Source organism: Solenopsis invicta, chromosome 4 (genome assembly GCF_016802725.1).
Source record: "Solenopsis invicta isolate M01_SB chromosome 4, UNIL_Sinv_3.0, whole genome shotgun sequence".
Classification (NCBI taxonomy): Eukaryota; Metazoa; Arthropoda; class Insecta; order Hymenoptera; family Formicidae; genus Solenopsis; species Solenopsis invicta.
Genome location: NC_052667.1, coordinates 26,889,175 through 26,909,995, shown reverse-complemented (window position 1 = coordinate 26,909,995; position 20,821 = coordinate 26,889,175). Strand labels below are relative to the sequence as shown.

The 20,821-nt window shown below is 37.8% G+C and overlaps 1 protein-coding gene across 11 annotated transcripts in view; it reads right to left on the bottom strand.

The window, feature by feature from the left end:
• Window positions 1–20,821, bottom strand: part of LOC105196333 (trinucleotide repeat-containing gene 6C protein) — a 53,873-nt gene that overhangs the window by 20,804 nt on the left and 12,248 nt on the right. For 2 of the 11 annotated variants that reach the window (XM_039448244.1, XM_039448238.1), the window contains 14 exons: window positions 13,492–13,541; window positions 12,903–13,015; window positions 11,363–11,552; window positions 8,140–10,473; window positions 7,391–7,749; window positions 6,849–7,176; window positions 4,777–5,301; window positions 4,259–4,632; window positions 3,615–3,812; window positions 2,827–2,985; window positions 1,360–1,806; window positions 959–1,279; window positions 546–772; window positions 81–459 (listed from right to left, as the gene is read on the bottom strand). In XM_039448244.1, coding sequence (XP_039304178.1) covers window positions 81–459; window positions 546–772; window positions 959–1,279; window positions 1,360–1,806; window positions 2,827–2,985; window positions 3,615–3,812; window positions 4,259–4,632; window positions 4,777–5,301; window positions 6,849–7,176; window positions 7,391–7,749; window positions 8,140–10,473; window positions 11,363–11,552; window positions 12,903–12,971 — 5,910 coding nt within the window. In that variant the 5' untranslated portion in view covers window positions 12,972–13,015; window positions 13,492–13,541. The other 9 variants (XM_039448239.1, XM_039448241.1, XM_039448243.1 and 6 more) reach the window with 9 other exon arrangements.

The following is a 20,821-nucleotide window of genomic DNA, read 5'->3' as shown; positions in this document are numbered from 1 at the left end:
TTCAGCCATTAAAAGAATTTAAAGCGAATATTATAACTACAAAAGATAAAATTTTTAAGAAAAAAGTGGCGATAAATTACCTTGATTGCTTCGTCGCGAGAGGAATATTTTGTCAAAGCGATTCCATGATTCTGGTACAGACGGAAGTCTTGAACCGGTCCATGTTGCATACACAATGTTTTCAAAGTAGAGCCGTCAATTTGTGGAGTAAGATTCTTCAAGAGAAGCCAGGTAGACATCCAACCCGAATTACTGACGGTGGATGATTGGAGGCCCCACGAGCTAGACGATCTACTAACACTTCCTAAGCCAGCGCCCCAGCCATTGCTTGCGTTCGTAGCTCCTTTGGTACTTAAGCCAGGAGGTGGACCGCGCGCTTTACCCATCGGTGCACCCCACAATTCCGAAGTCACAGCAGTAGGCGGAGGAGCGGATTCTCCCCATGTATTTTTGGAAGTGCTGTAATAAATTAATTTTTTTAGAAATGTACGTTCAAGTAGAAAAATAACGATAATGTACATTTATCATAAATTTAAAGCCATTACCTAGTAAATGCACTAGGTGTGGTAGCTGGTGGATTAAATGTCCACGTAGAATTGCTTAGACTTGGGATCGACGTATCGGGATTAGTTGCTTGCGGTGGCGGTGACGTCTTGCTGCTCGATGAAAAGATCGTATCGGTATCTTTGATGGTAGCCAAAGACAACGGGGAACGTACAACAGAGCCGGGAGTGATGCTAGGATCATCCTCGATGCTTTTTATCTGGGTACCCTAAAATGAAATGAAATATAGGTGGACCTGGATAAGCTTTAAGTACTAACACGCTGCATTTATTGTGTCAACAATTCGCGCGTTTTTCTAAATATACCTTTACAATTTCTAATTTTTTTTCATACAAATATAATAAAATATTTATAACGGCAAATGTAATGATTGACGGTATTGGAAATTGATTACCTTCCATGGCTTCCCTGGTTCAAATTCTGGTACGAGATCAGTATACGCGGCACCACCTGGTTGCCAGTCCTTTCCGTCGGTTGAATCGCTGTTACTCGGATCAGGCCATCCACTATCGCCCAGTCGAGAAGACCATGTGCCATCTCCTTGACTTAGCAAGGGATTGATGTTCGGACTGCTGTGTGATTGAGTCAGTCCACCAGGTGTTGCGGGCGGTTTGCTCGTAGTTCCGGGAGCACGGGAAAATTCGTTCGACACCAAATCGCCGTCTTTATCAAGTGAAGGCAGCTTCCATTGATTTAATCTTGATTGCTGCTGACTCTGTAAGAAATAAAGTAAAAATATAGATTATAGTTACATTTATGAATTTTGTATAAATCTTTATATAAACCAATACGTACCACTGGAGGCTCTTTGTTCATCGTTATATCGCTGAAACTATTTTGCAGAGCTGACATAGGATCATGCACGGAAGATTTGTAATATTCCGACGCCTGCGATGGAGGAGTCGGATGTTGCTGTTGTTGTTTCATGTATGTTGCTTGCTGTACCGCAATTTGGTTCTGCAAATTCGTGATCTGCTGCTTGGTTTTCGTAATCTGAACACTGATCTGTAGTGCCGACTGATTGCTTCCTTTCATTGTATTTTGGACAGCATGTTGTTGATGTAACTGCTGCAAGACTTTGATTTGCTGTAGCAACTGATTCAGTAACATCAGAGTTTGAGGTGCCAACGGCTGATTTAAGATCTGGTGATTTAAATATCCCTCGTGCACAGCTAGTTGAATTTGTTGTACGAGCATACGCAATTGCTGTGTACTCGGTTGATTTTGAGATGCGCGAGATGCCTGAAAATTAATTTTATTATCATCATTAGTATTATCGATTGCAATTTCTATTTATCCAATTAAAAAAATAAAATAGACAAATAGACATAATTATATTCTTGAATATATGAGTCATTGTACCTATACCGCAGTCAATAAAAAATTTTTTGTTCAATGTCTAGTATTGTTATAATTAAAAACTTAATACTAATACATAATTAAGTAGATTCTTTTTATATTAGATTATAGATTAATCTTTAGTAATAAGAGACCCTTGACTCAATATGTAAAGACACAAATATAAACAATTGAAAAACCCTAATAGTCATAGCTAGATCTTAATGCTGATATTTCTTATGTGATTTTATATACAATTTCAAATTCGCGAAACTGCGCGTCAAGTAAATTTTTGGTTCTTAACACACTTTTAAGTTAAATAAAAAATAGTAACATTACGTTATTAAATTAAAATCAATTGAATAATAAATGATGCTAACAAGCATCTAATGTGATAATGATACCAATAAGAATCTTTCCTCCCTAAAAAAAAGTGTCTAAATGTATTCGATTTACAATTATTACAATTATTTCAAATGTAAAAAGTTAATAATGCATTGTTAATAATAAAACAATAATTAACATGCGCAAGCATGCAATATTGCGTCAAAAAAAAATTCATGCAAAAATAAGATTAAACAGGTATATGAATATAATAAAACAAAATTTTAAATTCTATAAATTTGTGATCTAAAAAAATACATAATTTGTAAATATGCCTGATATAAAATAATCTTGCTGTTATAATCTTTCCTGTATTATTCGTGTATATATCCTTCTTTGTAAATAAATCTTTTTGAATAACATATATCAAGTCTTGACTATTTGCTCTATAAAAGAAATAATAGAAATAGATTTTCACGTTGTCGAAATCTACGATCGCATAAATCACAAAGGCATATCTCATATCGCGCATTTCTTGTATCCAATGAAAAATGAGATAAAAAGTAACATATGGATCTTCCTCAAATATTAACTATTCACCTGGTTGAAAGGGGGTTGTGGCGTATTAGTACTTGGTTGTTGTTGCTGTAAAGGAACAGCTGTCTGCTGTTGTTGCTGCTGTTGAAGCTTGAGAAGGCTTGCACTGGTAACTGAACCACCTACGCCCCCACTGGTTGCCCCACTGGGCACTCCGCCACCCTATGTTAAATACAAATTGTACCCTATGCCTTTCCTTTTTGTCTTCTTTCTCAAATTAGTATGATATATGTATTTTCTTCCCCAAATGTCAATCATAAGAATTTACATTTTTTCCCTCATATTCACACATTTTATTTTTCCAATTTAAGGGGATACTAAAGTCGTCAATTTTACTGACCAAACATCACTAAATTATCGCATTTAATTAGACTTTAAGATTCTCTTAAATTGTTACTATATGTATATATGTGTAACGAAAATAATGTAACAAAAGCATACACGGAATACATAGAAAACAATTAGTAACTCTTCATATCCGCATTTGTATTGTGTAGCGGTTTAAATTCATTATCTCCAATTTATCATTTTCAACTATTAGATATTGTTAATTCATAATAAAACGCTCACGAAATGTCACACGCTCAATCACTCGTTAAGTAATTTGATTCATGAAAACCACAACGCGTTTGTTTATTATCAAGTATCTTAGCTTCATCATTTTCAAAAACAATACTGTTAAAGATTATATTTAAGAATTTATTAAATAAAATCAATACCTCAGAATATTATTTAAAATCGCAAAAACTTTCTGATAAAACTGTGTGCCATTTAATGTTAATCAAACTTACCGGAGGAAATGACATCTGCTGTCCGACGTGATTAAATCGAGGATAGGTTGGCGTAGTAGTTGCTTGATGTGCTGGATCATAGCCTGAGTGTGTCTCGTGACGTCTCCACTGATCGACAGGACGTACTTGATTAAGAAGTTCTAATGCCTCTTCTCGATTCATCTCTCGATTCCTTAATGCTACCTCGACATCTTCTTTCTACAAAAACAATCACATATTTTACGATATAGATTGTATTAAATCATTAATAATAAAAAATAAGATACTAGAATTAACTATGTCTTAAAAATTTATTTTATATAGTAATAAATAAAACTGAATTAGATCAAATTAAGCTACACATGCGAGATCAAAGTTTAATAACAGTTTACTTAATTTGTAATTTTTAATTTTATATGCTTCAATGAAAAATGAAATATCCAATTATGCTATTAATAATAATTGAAGAGATTTCAAAGAGTTTAAATTAATAAGTTTAAATTACTTTAATTACAAAATATAATTAATTTAATTAAATAGTATAATATTTAAATATAAAAGTATTTAATTTAATATTAATTATATTAAATATTGTAAAATAAGTCAAAAATTAAAATTGCATGCAAAATATGAATAAATATAGGTAAAGATCAAAGATTTCATACCTTAAATCCTAAATCGCAAAGATATCGGAACTCGCGACTGTTCCAAATAACTTCTTTTGTTAAGGTAGGTTTTGCCGGATGTGCCCAACTAGGAGTCGGATCCATATCGGAATCAGTCCAACTACCGGCAGGTCCCATAGGTTTCGGTTTGTGCGCCGTTGGACCACCCCAACCTGGATTTAGTGGAGGTTCGTTCCACGCAGCGGGTGTTTTTGGATCATCCCAAGTTGCAGTATCGTGTGGCCCGTCTGTCCATGTACCGTTACGCCCACCTGGAGCCCCTGGATGACCCCACATGGGATTACTTACATCTGGCTTCATTCCAGGTTGACCTGGCATTCTGTTTTGAGGCATGCCTGGTGGGCATTGCATGCCTGTAATACAGAACATGTAAGTTAGTATTCCATTAAATAAAAGCTTTGAAATAAAAATTAGTGCCTTGTGTACGTGCGCATTGATTATTTCTTTTAGCAATTTTTTTATAATAATAGATCTCGGGACGATTCGCGAACGCGTACCTCCACGAGCCAAGTTCGGTGCAGGAATATCCTTCCAATGTGAAACCTTGCTACCTGGCATAGCACGCTGATTAGCAGCCGGATTTCCCCAGAGGCTTGTCCCGTCGTCGTAATTGGGCACGTTACGACGTTGCGTCGGCGGTGAAGGTTCTTCCCAACCGGACGGTTTGCCGGGTATAATGTCCTTCGGCGGTTGTCCAGCCCATTGATTCATGTTTGATGGATTAAGCATCTTTGCTGGTGGCCCGGATGGATGTTGGTGACCCATTTGATGATGTGGCGGTCCGGGTGGTTGACTCCACATGGCGTCTGCGTTTGCACCATGTAATCGCCCAGATATTCCACGCGGATCGCCACGCATGTCGGCCATTCGCGGATCGCGCGCCATAGGATCCATCACACGCATATGATCTCGGGGATCCAAGGACATACGATGATCTCGAGGATCACGCATCTCTCGTGGATCTACAGATCGTAAGTCCCTTGGATCCCTATGATCAATTCTGGGATCGCCCCAATTGGATCCTGTTGCAATTAATATTCCTTATAATTATAATTATCTTCGTCATATGCGATAATCGTATCGATTTATAAATCATTTTTTGTAAACATAACAAGCATGTTTCGTTATATATATATATATATATATATATATATATATATATATATATATATAAATGTATTTATTATCATAATTAAAAATGTATAATTTTATATATACAAATTATTATGAGACTATAACACTATTACATATAAATCGATACATAAATTGATTTTGCATTGCAATCAGTCATGTAATTGAAGCTATCAATATAAATTTTTATATCAATATTGCTTGATGAAAAAAATTATTCAATTATACAAGTGATATAGATCATACAAATTAAACTTATATTTCTATATTTATAATTATATGTGTACGCAGGTGCACAATTAAAATTTTATATAAATAACTAATATGTATAATTAAAACAGTATAATAAAACAAAAATTTAAAAAAATTAACATAAACAATAGAAATTATAGTATTTATATTGTATTGTTAATTTTCTATGCACATGTTTAACTCAGAGTGAAAGCATCTAACATAGCTCTTCCATATAAAAAGCGCAACATTTTCTCAAATAATAATAGCAGAAATCGTTTAAAACCAATAGCGCTTGCAAGACAAAAATGCAAAATCAAGTAAAAATCGCTTAAATTTTATTCCCAGTTTTTATTTTAAAGCTCTGTGAACGCCGGAGTGTCTCCATTCTAACAGGCAAATATAATATACACTTATACTAAACATAAGCCGCAGCTGAATGTGTCGAAAGCATAATAATGTAATTTATTATCTTGCATTACGTTCAACTGCGTAAATGCAAGTGTGAGTTCTGATGTACACTTCGTGGCCAATTTTGTTTCAAAAATTCTATGGGAATTTGTTCAGGATGCCCCAATATCGATCAAATTAGAATTTTAATATATAAAAAATATATATATATATATATATATATATTTACCAGATTTCTTTTAAAATATATATGACGTAAACAATGCTTTTCTTATAAAAGTATATTTTACTTTTTTACACATTAAATAAAAGTTACTTTTAAGAAAATTTTTTAGTTTTAATTACACTATATGCACTATTTGCAAAACATTAAAGTAATTTCTATTCAAACTTTGTAATTTATCAATGCAGAAATAATATTAAGAGAGAAAAAGAAAAAAAAATGTAAAAAAGACATCAACAAACTTAGATATATCTCTTTGTGCTCAGAATAAAAAAATAAAAAAATAGTAAGAATAAGAACAATATAATGTATTTAGAGTATACAATATTAGTATATAATATTCTTTTCTATGTTATCTACAGGTCTACTATAAATGCATTGTAGCAACTGAACGAGATTCGGGTTTCTGAACATAGTCACGTACAGAATAACGTTAGCAGTGCGCTAACAGGCACATTACAAACAGCTAATATAATGCTAGAAAAATTAAGAATATTTCTCAGTCAAAATCAAGAAATTTGGAAAAACATTTTGCCTATATAGATCTAATATCTCCAGCCTTCACCAGCCTACCTCCCCACATACCGGCTTGGTTACCGGCGGCACCAGTCCATTGAGCTGCGCTCGGTTGGGATTGGGTTGGTGCACCGGTCCACATGTTGGACGAATCTGCTGTTTCGTCGTCTTCGCCCCAGGTGCCACCAATATTCGTCGCAGGAGTATGGCCCCACGGTGCTTTCGTTTGCTGCTGAGGTGGCGGCTGTCCACCATTGCGCAGATTCGCCTCCCACAAATCAGTGCCGTTGTTCACCGGTGGTTTCCAAATCGGTACACCATCTTTAGTTATGCTTGGCTCGGGAGATGTTGGAACGTCCCAATTTGTATCTTGATTCACATTTTGCTGCAAATAATTCATATTGACAATTATTCATATTATCATACAAAATGTCAATTACAATAACTATTAATCTTTTAACAATTACAAAACATATTGCTTCGAATGTACTACTATTTTTTTTACGTAACAAGTTCATTGAGATCTTGTATAATAAACAAACTCAAGATCAATGCTACATTTTTAAAATGTATAATCATGTATGTTGTATTTTACTTACACAGCCCCAACCATCGTGACTAAAAAGTGCTTCTCTCATTGTATTGAGTTGTTCGAGTTGCTGTTTCGTAGACGGATTATTAGTCGTTGATGTGTTGCCAATGCTTACAGCTCCTTGAGTAGGATTATTGGACTGATTATTGTTCGCGCTTGAACCTGAAGATTGCTGCTGTTGAACGCCACTACTGTTGTTATTTTGCACTGATGGATTTTGCCCAAGACCACTTGGGTTATTAGACTTTCCCTGAGACCATTGGTTATTATTCTGATTCCCTTGGGTAGGGTTATTTGATTGAGATGTTGGCGGACCAGATTGTTGATTCGATTGTTGATTGGGATTATTAACTTTACTCACATTACCTAATCAAGAAAAACAATACAATTGTCTTTATAAATAATAAACAAGAATAAAATCTAAAAATCGTATTCAATTAATATTTAATAATATTTTCTACGTATACTGATTTCATGATTTATCTCTACATCCAAAATATTCATTTTTGTATTATATTCATATTTTATTATATAATTTTAATATTATTGTGTAATATACCTTTAAAAAATTTTAATAAATAAAATTATCTAGTTTAACGCAAATTAAATATAAGCCTAATTCTTACATAAAATAGTTTAATAAATATAAAAAATTTGTATACACGTTTGTGAATATTTTGGATATATGCATATTTTGGATATATTTATTAATTCTAAAAATTTCTTTTATCTATATATCAATTTAGTTGTTCTTACCCGGATTATTTTGGTTTCCAGGTGGTCCTTGATTTTGATTTTGATTTGGATTACCAGTGACAGATCGATTGACAGTGTTTCCGCCCCAATTATTTGGCGCATTAGCACTACCGGGCGGGTTTCCGGGTGTACCACCCCATCCACTCTGATTCGTATTATTATTATTCGGTGTAGTGGCTTGCGTTGTTCCCCAATTGGCAGCTCCTCCACTGTTCAAGGAACTCTCTCCACCTCCTACTAACCGCAATCCCATTGGTATGCCCCAATGTTGCTTGTAACTTGCAATAGGCTCGTTGTAGCTTACACACAACTCTGTGACATATTTGTGACTTAGGACGTTCAAGATAGATCGTAGTAGACGCTGATTAACTTCGTATTCGTTCTTGTTGGTCTTGTACGTTCCTCGACAAGCAGAAATTAACGCACCCACATAATATTTTAGGAGGTGCCATGCCGTAGTCGATAGAGAGAAATCTTCGTTGCCGTTGCATATGATGGCATCATCGTCATTATAATTGTTACGACTTTGGTCGTATTTAAGAGTATCTCGGTGATATTTGCAAATCAACTGAGCGTCATCTTTCGATGTTGTAGTAGCCTTGAGCTTGTCAATAGCATAAATTTGCGCGTCTTTAAATTTAGTTGTGTCATAACAACACAAATCATTCTTATTAAGATCATCTGTATGACTTAGCAGCATATATTGGATACATATTTGGTCATTTCGGAGTATATTGAAATATTCCAATCGCATTTCATTGTCGTTCGTGCGATTCTCCGCCCGAGATACAGGTACAACAATTGTTTGGGATGCGACGGTGGCTGATTGGCATGTAAGCGTCATCGTAGGCTTGCAGGTAGTCATTATAGGAATGTTGACAGTCAACTTAACTTGCTTACTGTTGTCAGATTCGTCAAGTCGAGCGGCATGAGATGTTTCAAACTTAACATTACTACACTTATCGTTTAACTTAGACCTAAATACAGACTTAATGGTAGAGTTAGATTCGCGATCGGTAATGACCAATCTTCTATGTCTATTAATCTTAAAACAAGTGTTTAGAGGCTTATTGTTATCCTGAAATAAAAGAGCACCAACAGTATATATTGTTGCTTCGGTACAACTAATACCATCATTTTGAGACCCTAAGATCCTAACATTAGTAGTCATTACACTAGTCTTGTAGCACACAGCGATGTCAACAATGTCTCCGATAACATCTGGATTATTATTACTAATATTAATTTCTTCTTCAATACTACCAACGTTACTGTACTCGTTATTATAATATTCATTATAATTATTACCAACGTTGTAATCATTACTTTTACATATTATTAATAGTGGAACACATATGTGTTGCATCAGCTCGGTCACAGTGACATTACATAATGGAGAAATAGAAGATTGTACATATAGTTGTGTGAGATTTTTCAGGAAAGATCGCAAAGTGTGGTCAATTACTTCGTTTCTGGAAACGATAAGCGTAATGGAAGAACTTGCGGCGTAATTCTGCATCGCGAAATTCTGAGCGTAAACGAACACCAGTACTAGAGAGTTGACATTCAAATGCGAGTGTTGACATTCATTTTCCTCAAATAGGTGTCGTACTATTCGGCGGCTCAACAAAACTCGGATGTCAGAATTAGAATCATCCAGAATTCTATCGTTTGCAAGCAGTCTAGAGATCTGAGCAAAACTGGTAACTAGGGCGTACTTATCACCTAGTAGTTTCATTCTATTCGATGTGGTGGTAGAATCGTCCCTTTTAATACAAAGTACCGGGATAACAGCAGCTATCTTGTCAAAGCCACCACTAAAGAGGAGGTAATGGTTACTGTAACTGGTTGAGCTGAGCAATATCACAGACTTGGAGTTGTTATTACATACATAACTAAAATTAGCCTTAAATTTATTGTTGTCGCCTAAGTCAAGGCAGGACCCTAGTAAGGAGTAATTGTCATCAGAGTTAGGGAGGCGTAACGACCGTTGGGGACTATCAGACTTGAGTATCCTAACTAGGCTAGTTACCTCAACGGCGAGACACACCATGCCCTGTACACTTAGCCTTATGCATACAGTACTAAAGCTAGTCTTATTATCACTTAATGTCTTACAAGTAGACTTAGAGTTATTGGCGGAGCTGCCCAGCTGCAGACCAAGCAAGCCCGGTGTGTTTTGCTTTCTGTACTTGTGATGATTATGTTCTGCATTGTTGTGATTATTTATTTTATTATTATTATCGCAGATTTGAGGGTGATTTGTTGGGTATTTTGTGGTTGCTGGCGCCACTGACTGGCAGGCCTTACCTATACCGGTTGAGTTGAACTCACCTGTAATTAGAATAATCATCCTATAAATCAGGGTTGTGCCATATATTTCAAGATAAGGTCTACATGGATTTTTTACCTAAACAATATGTAATATTTACACAAACTTTTTTCATGTAGACAATACAAACATGTAAATTATTGTAAATTAAATAAGAGAGTACAATGCAGAAAAAAGCAAGTTTTAAAATTGTTAATTTAATTTTAATGTACATATTAATAATAAAAATATATAATATTGAATATATAGTATTAAAAATTACAAAGTTAAAGAAAATGATATATTCAATATATTATCAAGTCCAAATCTTCCACAATCGATAAGTTATAGTTCACATAAATAATATTTTATACATAATTTACGTTATTTATGCATAATATAAACTATTTATATTTTACGCGTAAAACGCACAACCCTGTAATATAAATGTAATTTGTTTTAATAGAATTCCCTATGAAACAGAATTTCCAATATCTATATAAACATTTATTTACGTTTAACATATCTAAATTTTTTTTGGATATTACTAAAAATATATTTTTGAATCCAAAAATTGTCAAAAGAGAATATCCGAATTATAAAATTTAATATTAAGAAATAATTTTTGTATAATTTCGTATAATTTAAATATCATATTTATAAAAAATTATGTATAAAAAATTAAGTTACTTACTAGCCATGCTTATGTATTTTTCTCATAAAATATTTATCAGTTGAAATTATGATTTTATTCAATTTTACAATAACTTTCAAAATAATTTTAAATTTCTAAGATACAATTATTTTTAATAATAAAATATTAAATAAACATAAGATAAAATTAAAAAAGAATATATAAGAATATATATAAAGCAGGGATATTATAAATATTAAAATATTTAATTTACTTACCGGATTGGTTCAGCAGGACGGTTGAAAAGTCATTGGCGGCGGTAGCTTCGGGATGGCTAATAGGTGCTGCCATCATGCTGCTGTTTGCTATCGATTCGATATCACAGTACCTAATGTGCTCTGATCCTTCCCCTTCCCCCACCCCATCCAAATTGCTCTCCAAATTCTCCTCTAATACTACTACATCTTCCTATAACATAAAAAAATGACCAAATAAAAATATTTGTCGTTAAACAAATTAGTGTAAGATATCAATAAACATATAAGCTATAATGCCATAATTTGAAACAATGTTGCATATAAAATATAATAAATCAAAGATTAATAGTCGTAATAGATAATCGTATCACACACAATTAATAACATTACATAAAAAAAAGTAATTTAACTTATTGACATATGTAAATGCAGATAATTATATTTAAATATCATAATAAATAATGCAATTGATTCCAAACTATGGTATATAACTTCTATAAATAGCATTTTAAGCGCCATATGTGTCTTTAAAATTTTGAAATCACTTCAATAAAAGTATTAATATATACTAACTAGAATTTGACATTTCAGTAACATGCACAATTCATTTTGGATTTATCTAAATGGTTTTATATACAGGGTGCGAGAAAAGTTCCGGGACGGTGAAATATCTCGAAAACTAAGCATTTTAGAAAAAAATGTTTCAGATAAAAGTTGTAGGGTTTCAAAAGATCTATTTACTGATCTTATCAGTTTAACCTTGGATAGCGTCGCCAAGGTCAGATCAAAATCACATTAACTTTTTTAAATGGAACTGCCTACTTTTTATTGCATATTCTTGTAGCTTATCTCAAGACCTTTCCAAAACACTATAAACAAATTTATTTTCGTTAAGTATTTTTCGAGTTGTGAAGCTTGAAGGTTACAGTACATTACAGCTTTCAAGCCTCACAACTCGGAAAATACTCAACGAAAATAAACTTTCTTGTATTGTTTTGGAAAGGTCTCAAAATCGATTACAAGAAAATGCAATAAAAAATATGCAGGGTGTTTAAAAAGTCCCGGACTGGTTGATTGTCGCGGACTTTTTGAACACCCTGCATATTTTTTATTGCATTTTCTTGTAATCGATTTCGAGACCTTTCCAAAACACTACAAGAAAGTTCATTTTCGTTGAGTATTTTCCGAGTTGTGAGGCTTGAAAACTGTAATGTACTGTAACTTTCAAGCTTCACAACTCGAAAAATACTTAACGAAAATACATTTGTTTATAGTGTTTTGGAAAGGTCTCGAGATAAGCTACAAGAATATGCAATAAAAAGTAGACAGTTCCATTTAAAAAAGTTGATGTGATTTCGATCTGACCTTGGCAACGCCATCCAAGGTCAAACTGATAAGATCAGTAAATAGATCTTTTGAAACCCTACAACTTTTGTCTGAAACACTTTTTCCTAAAATGCTTAGTTTTCGAGATATTTCGCCGTCCCGGAACTTTTCTCGCACCCTGTATATATATATAATTATTCGTCTAAATGCTCACAATTTATATATAAATACTTACAATGGAATTTTGTACGAAGGCATTTGTTTCTGTAGAAATCTCATGTGAACTAGAATTGTGTGGAAACATTGGGCTCAGTTCTTCTTTGGCAGGCAATGCATAGAAACCAAGATCTGTACATAAAGCATAAACGTATTTATAAGTAATTTAAAATATAAGTAAATTAAAATTTTAATTTAATTTTAATTCATATTCAAATAAATTAATTTTACTAATAATGAATGAATGTATGTATATGTACACACACACACATGCGCGCGCGCGCACACGCACGCACACACAAATTTCTTTTAGAACTTAAATTTAATAATGCTAAATGTAGCATTAGTAATGATTGCAATTGTTAACAGTAAGAGGAAAAAAAATATTAAGCATAAATATCAATATAAAATTAAGCAAAAAATATCTATTTTTTAACATAAACAAATAAAAATCGTATATAAAAAAAATTAATTGTGAACAATAAGAAGTTTGTACAATTTATACACAAATTATACAATTTTTTAAAATAATATTTCTGCAAGTATCGTAAGAAAAACTTATAAAAAAAGAATTATAAAAAATATTATAAAACTAAATTAAATAATACCTCGTAAACTAACGCTATCAGTGCGCTCCTAGCTCCATGCCAGTGGAGATCTAAAAAACACAAAATATAATTCATTATAATCTAGACACAATAAACAAATAAAAAAAGAACAAGAAACAGGAAAGCGTTTCCTTATTTAATATATTAAATTGTTCCTTATTCTTTGTTTCCTATTCTGTTTACATCTGAGGCTTAATTTTGCAATAAATAATATTTGCTATTCTGTTAATAATACAACAAAATTTTTTAACATATTAATAAATTTTAAAACAAATTTTTTTCGATAAAAATTACCATAGAAAACATCTTGAATGGATCTTTTACTACTCTATAAACACAATAAAAGTGTGTCCAATATGTCATATGTCTCTGTTGATACTTGACCCAAAGATCAGGTAGAAAAAAACAGAAAGCAATTGTCATATCTTTTTCTCTTTCTGATTCACACAATTGTCTCCTCTCTTTCTAGGCATCTATGCAACTATCTTCCATCTTTTTCTAGTTTTTCTCAAGGCCAAAATTATGAAAAGCTTTAGTTCTAGGCAAATGGATCAATTATGATTAAAAATTTTATGTATGATAGCTTTGCTGTTTATAAACATGATTTGTTGCGATTCAACATTATATATCTTGGCAACTGAGATTAAGGAAGTAGAATTTTTGTCAAAATAAAGTTCATTTAAAATTATCATAAAAATAAAATAAAAGTTGTTTATAATACGATGTTTATTTACAATCCAAAGACATAATTCACTAAAACTTTTTGCTTCCAATATATTTAATTTTTAAAGAAATCTTTCTTATCAGAATCAATTCACTTGAAATGCAAAAGATCTGTTATTAAAACATCGTTCTGTCGAGCACTTTGTATATTGACAACCGTGCGAAAACAACAAGTTTAAAGTCCAAGCAAATCACTGAAATTTATCACAAGATGGGGAGAATAAAATAACAAAATCCGTAACCAAATTCAAATAATTAGAAACTTTTATCTTTCGTCGTCTTATTAGTGATTTCAGAAGCAGAGCCAGAGGTAGTAAAGTCACTTCGAACGCTCGTCTTTCCTACGGCTCACTGTTGCTATCGATCGGAGCACCTCAAAGCAGCAAACCGAGAAAGAGGAGCGTAAAAGATCCGTTCAAGGTTAAATCCAAGTTTTCTATAGCCGGTCGCGAAGACCACCAAAACCTGTTAATTGAACGTCAATTGTACCAGGATCCCTAACCTAAACGCCGTGATTACCCCATTCAACGCCCGAAGTGTTGCACGCATCCCGTTTACTCCCGCGGGGTCCGCGCGAGATATCCGCGTTCAACTCGAATCGACGATGACGACGGACGCGACGACGGGGAGGTACGTTGCGCGACGACGCACGATCGTTTGATAACGCGACATTATTTACGTCCGTAGAATGCCACCTTGGCGCTCCGGAGTGTTCCGTTTTCTACTCCGAATAGCGAGCAGAGCACAGCGCTGCTAATGTCACACTGGTGCGAGGGAGACGCGCGTGCGACGCACTTCCCGGAGTACGAGCAAAGCGGAGCTCTGCAAAAAGGTGCCAAGCGCGAGCAGCACGAAACAGACAAAGAGAGAGAGAGAAAGAGAGAGAGAGAGAGAGAGAGAGAGAGAGAGAGAGAGAGAGAGAGAGAGGGAAACGATAAAGATGCTAGCACGGAGAATGGAATAGTCGACAGAGAGGGAGAAAGAGAAAGAGAGAAAACGAGTGAGAGACAGGAAAATTTTTTATCCGCCGAGAGAAAAACGTACCTCGAACCGAGCGTCACACATCGGGTCACTCGGGACGATTAAGAGACAGTCGCTGTCGGATCCTGCGTACTTCCCCCTGCCCACCCCCTCCCCGCGAGACAGATACGTGAACAAACGTCGGCATCGGCGTAGCCGCGTGAATTCCACGAAAAAGGTTAGACGGGTAACAGCAGCGGCGCGGCGGCGGCGGCGGCGGCGGCGGTGACGGCGGCGGCGGTGGCGACAGCGGTGACGACGGCGGCGGCTGCGGCGCGCAGGGACGAAAGGCGAAGGAAGAAAGGGCCACCGCGGGGAGTCCTGCCACGCGCGAGCGACCGACCCTTCAATCGCACCCGGAGTACGGAACAAGGTCTCGTTACGCGGCGACAACGGCAACGGTCGTTCCTCTCGGAGACTTACACTCGGCTCCCGGGCACACGAAGAACGGACTCGGTCTCAGCACGAAGCTATTTCGCTAGAACGCACGGAATAGCGAAGCGTAGGTCCGCTCGCTCGGCTGGCCGTTCCCGCGAGCGACCATCCTCCCTCGCCGTGTGCAACGCGAACGTTGCGCCGCACCGCGCGCGCGATCGGAGCGATCGGCGAGGCGCGGCGAGGCGAGGGCGGAGCGGGGCGACGTTCACGGTGTTCGTGTGTGTATGCCTTGCTGTCCCCTCCCCTTTCCTCCCTCCTCATTCCCCTCCCGTCCTCCTCTCACTGGCCACCACTGTCCCTCCCAGCCGCGACGCGGCGCACCGAGCTGCCACGCGATGAATCGGACAGAACCAACTTTTTCGTGAAATCGCTAGTTTTTTCATTGCCACATTCTCGGCGACTTTTGTCGCTCCCGAAACGTTCGTATCTGCCCCCTTCCCCCCAAAAAACGTGTCAACGTGTTATGGTTTTTGTAAGGACGATAAAATGATATGAGGAACCGGAGAAACAAATGTAACATCGATGGACTTGGATGGGGTATTTCAACGAAAAGATTGCGCAAATTTACTTAGCGTACTCGTAGCTTCAAATCGAAGTTCGCTGTCTGCGCGTTTTATCTTCCGCTTTATACCGATCTTAATCTTTCACCCTTTCCTTCTCTTCTCTTCCCTGTATCTCACCTTCCTCCCCTACTGCCATTCGTCTCTCTTTCTCGCTCACTCTCTCATTCTCTCCCTTTCCTCCCCCCCCCCCTCGTCATTCTCCTTCTCCTTTCACAATTCCCCCTTCTTTTTCTGCTCGTGTCCTCGCCACTCCCCTCACCGCCCCTCCCCCGCCCTTCTCTTTCTCCTCGTCAATAAGAGAATTCTCACCGTATATCGCGCGCGAATAATCTGTGTTATGACGACGGGCGCTGTAAAAATCTCGCGCGAGGTCACGCGCCCCATTCAAATTTAGCATTTACTGTCACACCTCCATGCCATGCGATTCCGCATCCGCGCGCGGGCTACATTATTTCCGTGCGGCTTGTCGACTTAAACGGGAATCGCCATCCGAGAATAATTTCCGACGCGCGTTACCGCTATACGACGCGGCGCCGCGCACCACCGCCGAACCCGGGCGGAAAGGCTAAACTGCACGGCGCAGCGGTGCAATCTCGCGAGAACAGAAACGCTCCACGAGCACAGAAACGTCCGAGAGGCTTTGTGCCAGAATAATAAATCTTCAAGCAACACCTGCGACGTTTTTATCGCAACCTATCCGCAACGGGGATTTCGCTGTTCGCGCGCAGATTTTCAAAACACCGCGTGAAAATGTAACGTTAAACGTGCAATGTGTTTAATTAGCGCGACGAGGTCCGTACTCGGAAATAACGAGCGTTCTCGACCGTTGGGCATCTCAGAAAGAACGTATAATCATCCGGGGAACATTCGGACCTTTTCACGGATACCTTCAGCCGTGCTAAAAGTTGCTTCCGTCGATTAACGGAATTCCAGAAAAGAAGCAGCGTCATTACATATTATACTTTGAAATTAAGCAATTTATCTACAGAAATTGATTGGCCCGCACAACACATTTTATACAAAGAACAGCCTAAGAACATCCTTGTGACGTCCTTTGAATGTTCCATGGTTATCCCTAGGACATTCGTGCTGTGTGAGATTGTTTTATTAACTACATATTTTGGGTTAAAATAATACATTTCAATATACGTAAAAGTTAAGAATAACAAAATGTTATTAAATTCAAGGAATTGGTTTAAATTTGATTCTTTTTAATATTTAACAGCGTAAGACTCCGACTCGAAACATGAAAGAAGCGTGTGATGCGTTCACAGTAACCGCTTCGCACGATTGCCAATCGATATGCCGATCTGCTATCTAATCTAACAGTTTGCCCAACAAAACACACCGTCGCATATTTTTATCTGGGGGAAGGAGGAGGGAAGGAGGGAAGGCGAAGGGTGCACTAGGAAATGCGACTTTATAATGATTTTATACATTTCTATAAGATTGTACAAATATTCGCACGAATGATTCGTGCGATGTGATCCTCGATTCTCCTATTTATGAACCGCGCATGGACGCGGCTGGCTTGTATCGATTAAAAATGGCAGATCGCTCGGACTCCCGAGTGTCTCTAGCGCATCGGAACGCGAAGCGCCGCTATTCGACGCGACTCCGCTGTGCAGCGCGCGCGCGCCGCGCGCGGGCGCGAGCACGCTCGACTCCGCTTCTCGTGTGAAGGAGGAGGGCATCATCTCGGACGCCGCTCGCGATCCGCGAGGGGACATTTTCCATGCGCTTTTCTTCCGCCGCGTTTGTCTCCCCCGCCGCCGCGCCGCCACCGCCGCCACCGTCATCGTTGCCGTCGCTGGCGCGACGTAACTGCGTTGCATGCGCCGCGAGCGCGTATTTTGAATGTCCCGTACGCGAGTATCAAAAATTATTGATCCACTCGATGCCAGTGCGCGTGTGTACGCTGCGTGTACGCGCGCGCAGGTGGTCATTGTGTGTGCTCGCGAGCCAGTGGCTCTCAACTTAGAGCGTTCCTCCCGAAGATACCTAAGCCTCGACGATCCATTTAACTCCTTGAATCTCAGTCTTCGGTACATCGATAATTTCAGATGCAAAGTAAATGCCTCATCGAGGATCGGTATGCATATAAGTCTGTTCTTATCTCGAGACATTTAATTAAGACAGTGATGTCTCGAGATGCTAATACGATTGCTACGTGACATCTGTGACAGCTTTGGTTTATCGTGACATCTTAAGACGGTCTTAAATATGAAGACAGACTATGAATACCGGCCTTAGAATAATTCTTTCGACGAGAGGTAATCGAGTACCTCGATTCAAGGATGACCTCCGATATTCTAACTTGGAATCTCACGTGGGCGGATTATATAGCCGTAACTTTCGAGTTTCCGTAAATACAAAGACGCCAGAATCAACTTGACTCAGCTTACGAGTTTCAAAGCAACTCGTAAATGATAGAGATTAAACGTGTAATTGCTTGCGTCAGTTATTTTAAAGACGGTGCTCATGACATCGTGTTACGAATCTCGTGCAAGGAAACGAAGAGAAAACGGCGTATGCCGTCGAGATTTCCGAGGTTGAAATCTCGTCGGTGCGCGTTTGCGATCGAGCACCGCGGAACTGCGTCGTTCCGAACGGGAGAAACGGGCGAGAACGGTTGAGAACTGCTGGCGCAGCGTGTGCGCGAGTGCACCTAGGATGCATGTATATGTAAATACGTGACGACGACGACGACGACGACGACGAGTAACGCGCGCTGTTCTCTCTGGCGCACGTCTGCCCTTCTACTACGAGTCGCTCCGCTATTTTGAATACATCCTAAAGATAGCGTAATAATAGAGTGCGGCGTAACCATTACCATCGGATCCGAATCACTGGCGAGGCTAATTCGCACGACGACAGGTTCGCCGCATCCCCGCGACAAAATAAACGACCCGGATAAGCTGTCTCTCCCCTTGTTATCTCCCCCTCCTCCCCCTACCACACCGAAATAAACAAATAATTTTATCTCTCATTATTGATTATGCATATCGCGTCTCTCCCGAAACAATCTTCAAGCAAGTATTTCGCTGATCGGAGAAAATGTTACATGACCCTTCAAATTAGTGCTAACGCTGTCGCGAAAGTGGCATCTACTACGCGGATGCAATATCAGTCGCGTGGCACACATTTTTGCACGATACCGTACGCCCGCAAGAAAGATCTCAACTTTGGAGAAGGAAAATTGCACGGTCCTCGCATCTCTCTCTCTCTCTCTCTCTCTCGCTATTAAAGCAACCTGATTAAAATAACGCTGTTTGCCGAATGAGGCCGCCGTAATAAAAGTTCACTCTCCCTCCAAGTGTTGAAGGACGTGCCGATAAGAGAGGAAGACGAGGAAAATTGATACCGTCCTTCTTCGTGAGGAAAAAAAAAAGAGCGTCTAGTAGGGCAAATGGTACGGCGAGTTGGCAAAGTCTTTTTTATCGGGACACGAAGGAATTATTATGAGCTCGAGAGAACTCGTTAGCCTCTTTATATCGTAAAACTCGGTTCACATAATTATTCTTAGAGAGAGCGTCTGCCGGCCATTATCGCCGGATCGCACGTTATCGTTTACGAAAATGTAGTGCCTGTAGGAACTGCACGCGAGTATTCGACACGGTTTTTCAGTGTTTTCGTTTACCGTCTAAATCTAGAAACGCTTTAATTTCTATTTTGCTTGTATATTTACGCGCAAAGTATTGTACGTAAAAATACATAATTTATAAGCGCGACGGAAATGGTTGCTCTATTTTTCTCTCCTTCCTTCTACATAACACGTCGCAACATATTTCTACGCGAAAAACATTATTATTCAAGATTTCACCGAGAGAAGTAAATGGCGTTTACCAACAAAGCGTTTATCTTCGTATTCGCGAAATTTCATACACTCGAGACAAAAAGATTCTTCCGAATCTCCGAATTTCGGTGCAACTTTTTCACCCGTGAAAAACGTAACACAAGGGTCATAAACTCGCCGGGCAGGATCATTCGTCCGGAATTAAAAGCGGATAAACGTGATTCGCACGGGAAGAGAGATAAATTTTCGCACAACGAAAGCACGATTCGCGTGCGGTAGTTAATTCGCGCGATGACGCTAATTGTAGCCATGCTAATTCGATTATGTTAGCGGGGAAGGTCATCAGTGGGTGCGCTCGTGATCAGATGCAGCGATTTTGCCGGCTCGGCGAGCAATGCGACGTCTCTATATCGAATTAGTCATGAATAATGGCGCCCAATCGCAAATGAGATATCGTGTTTGTCAAATAAAACTGCCAACCAGTGGTACGAAAGTACCGTCAATGTTCACAATGTTGTAATGCGATTATGATGATACCGCGAAACGCACGCGATTAATCGTAACGCATCAATTGGCTAAGTCCTCTCGACTGTGTGAAGTTTCGTAATGCTATGTTTTCTTTTACGAGATAAAACATTTATTTATTTTGAAAAGAACAGTGTGTTTAGATTTTAACTGCGCTCTTGAAATTCACTGCCAATACTGAAAACCTGTAATGTCAATGTAACGTAAACCATATGCTTTTCGTACTGGCAATGTATATCGAAACGCAGCTTTTGTTAGAAGAAAA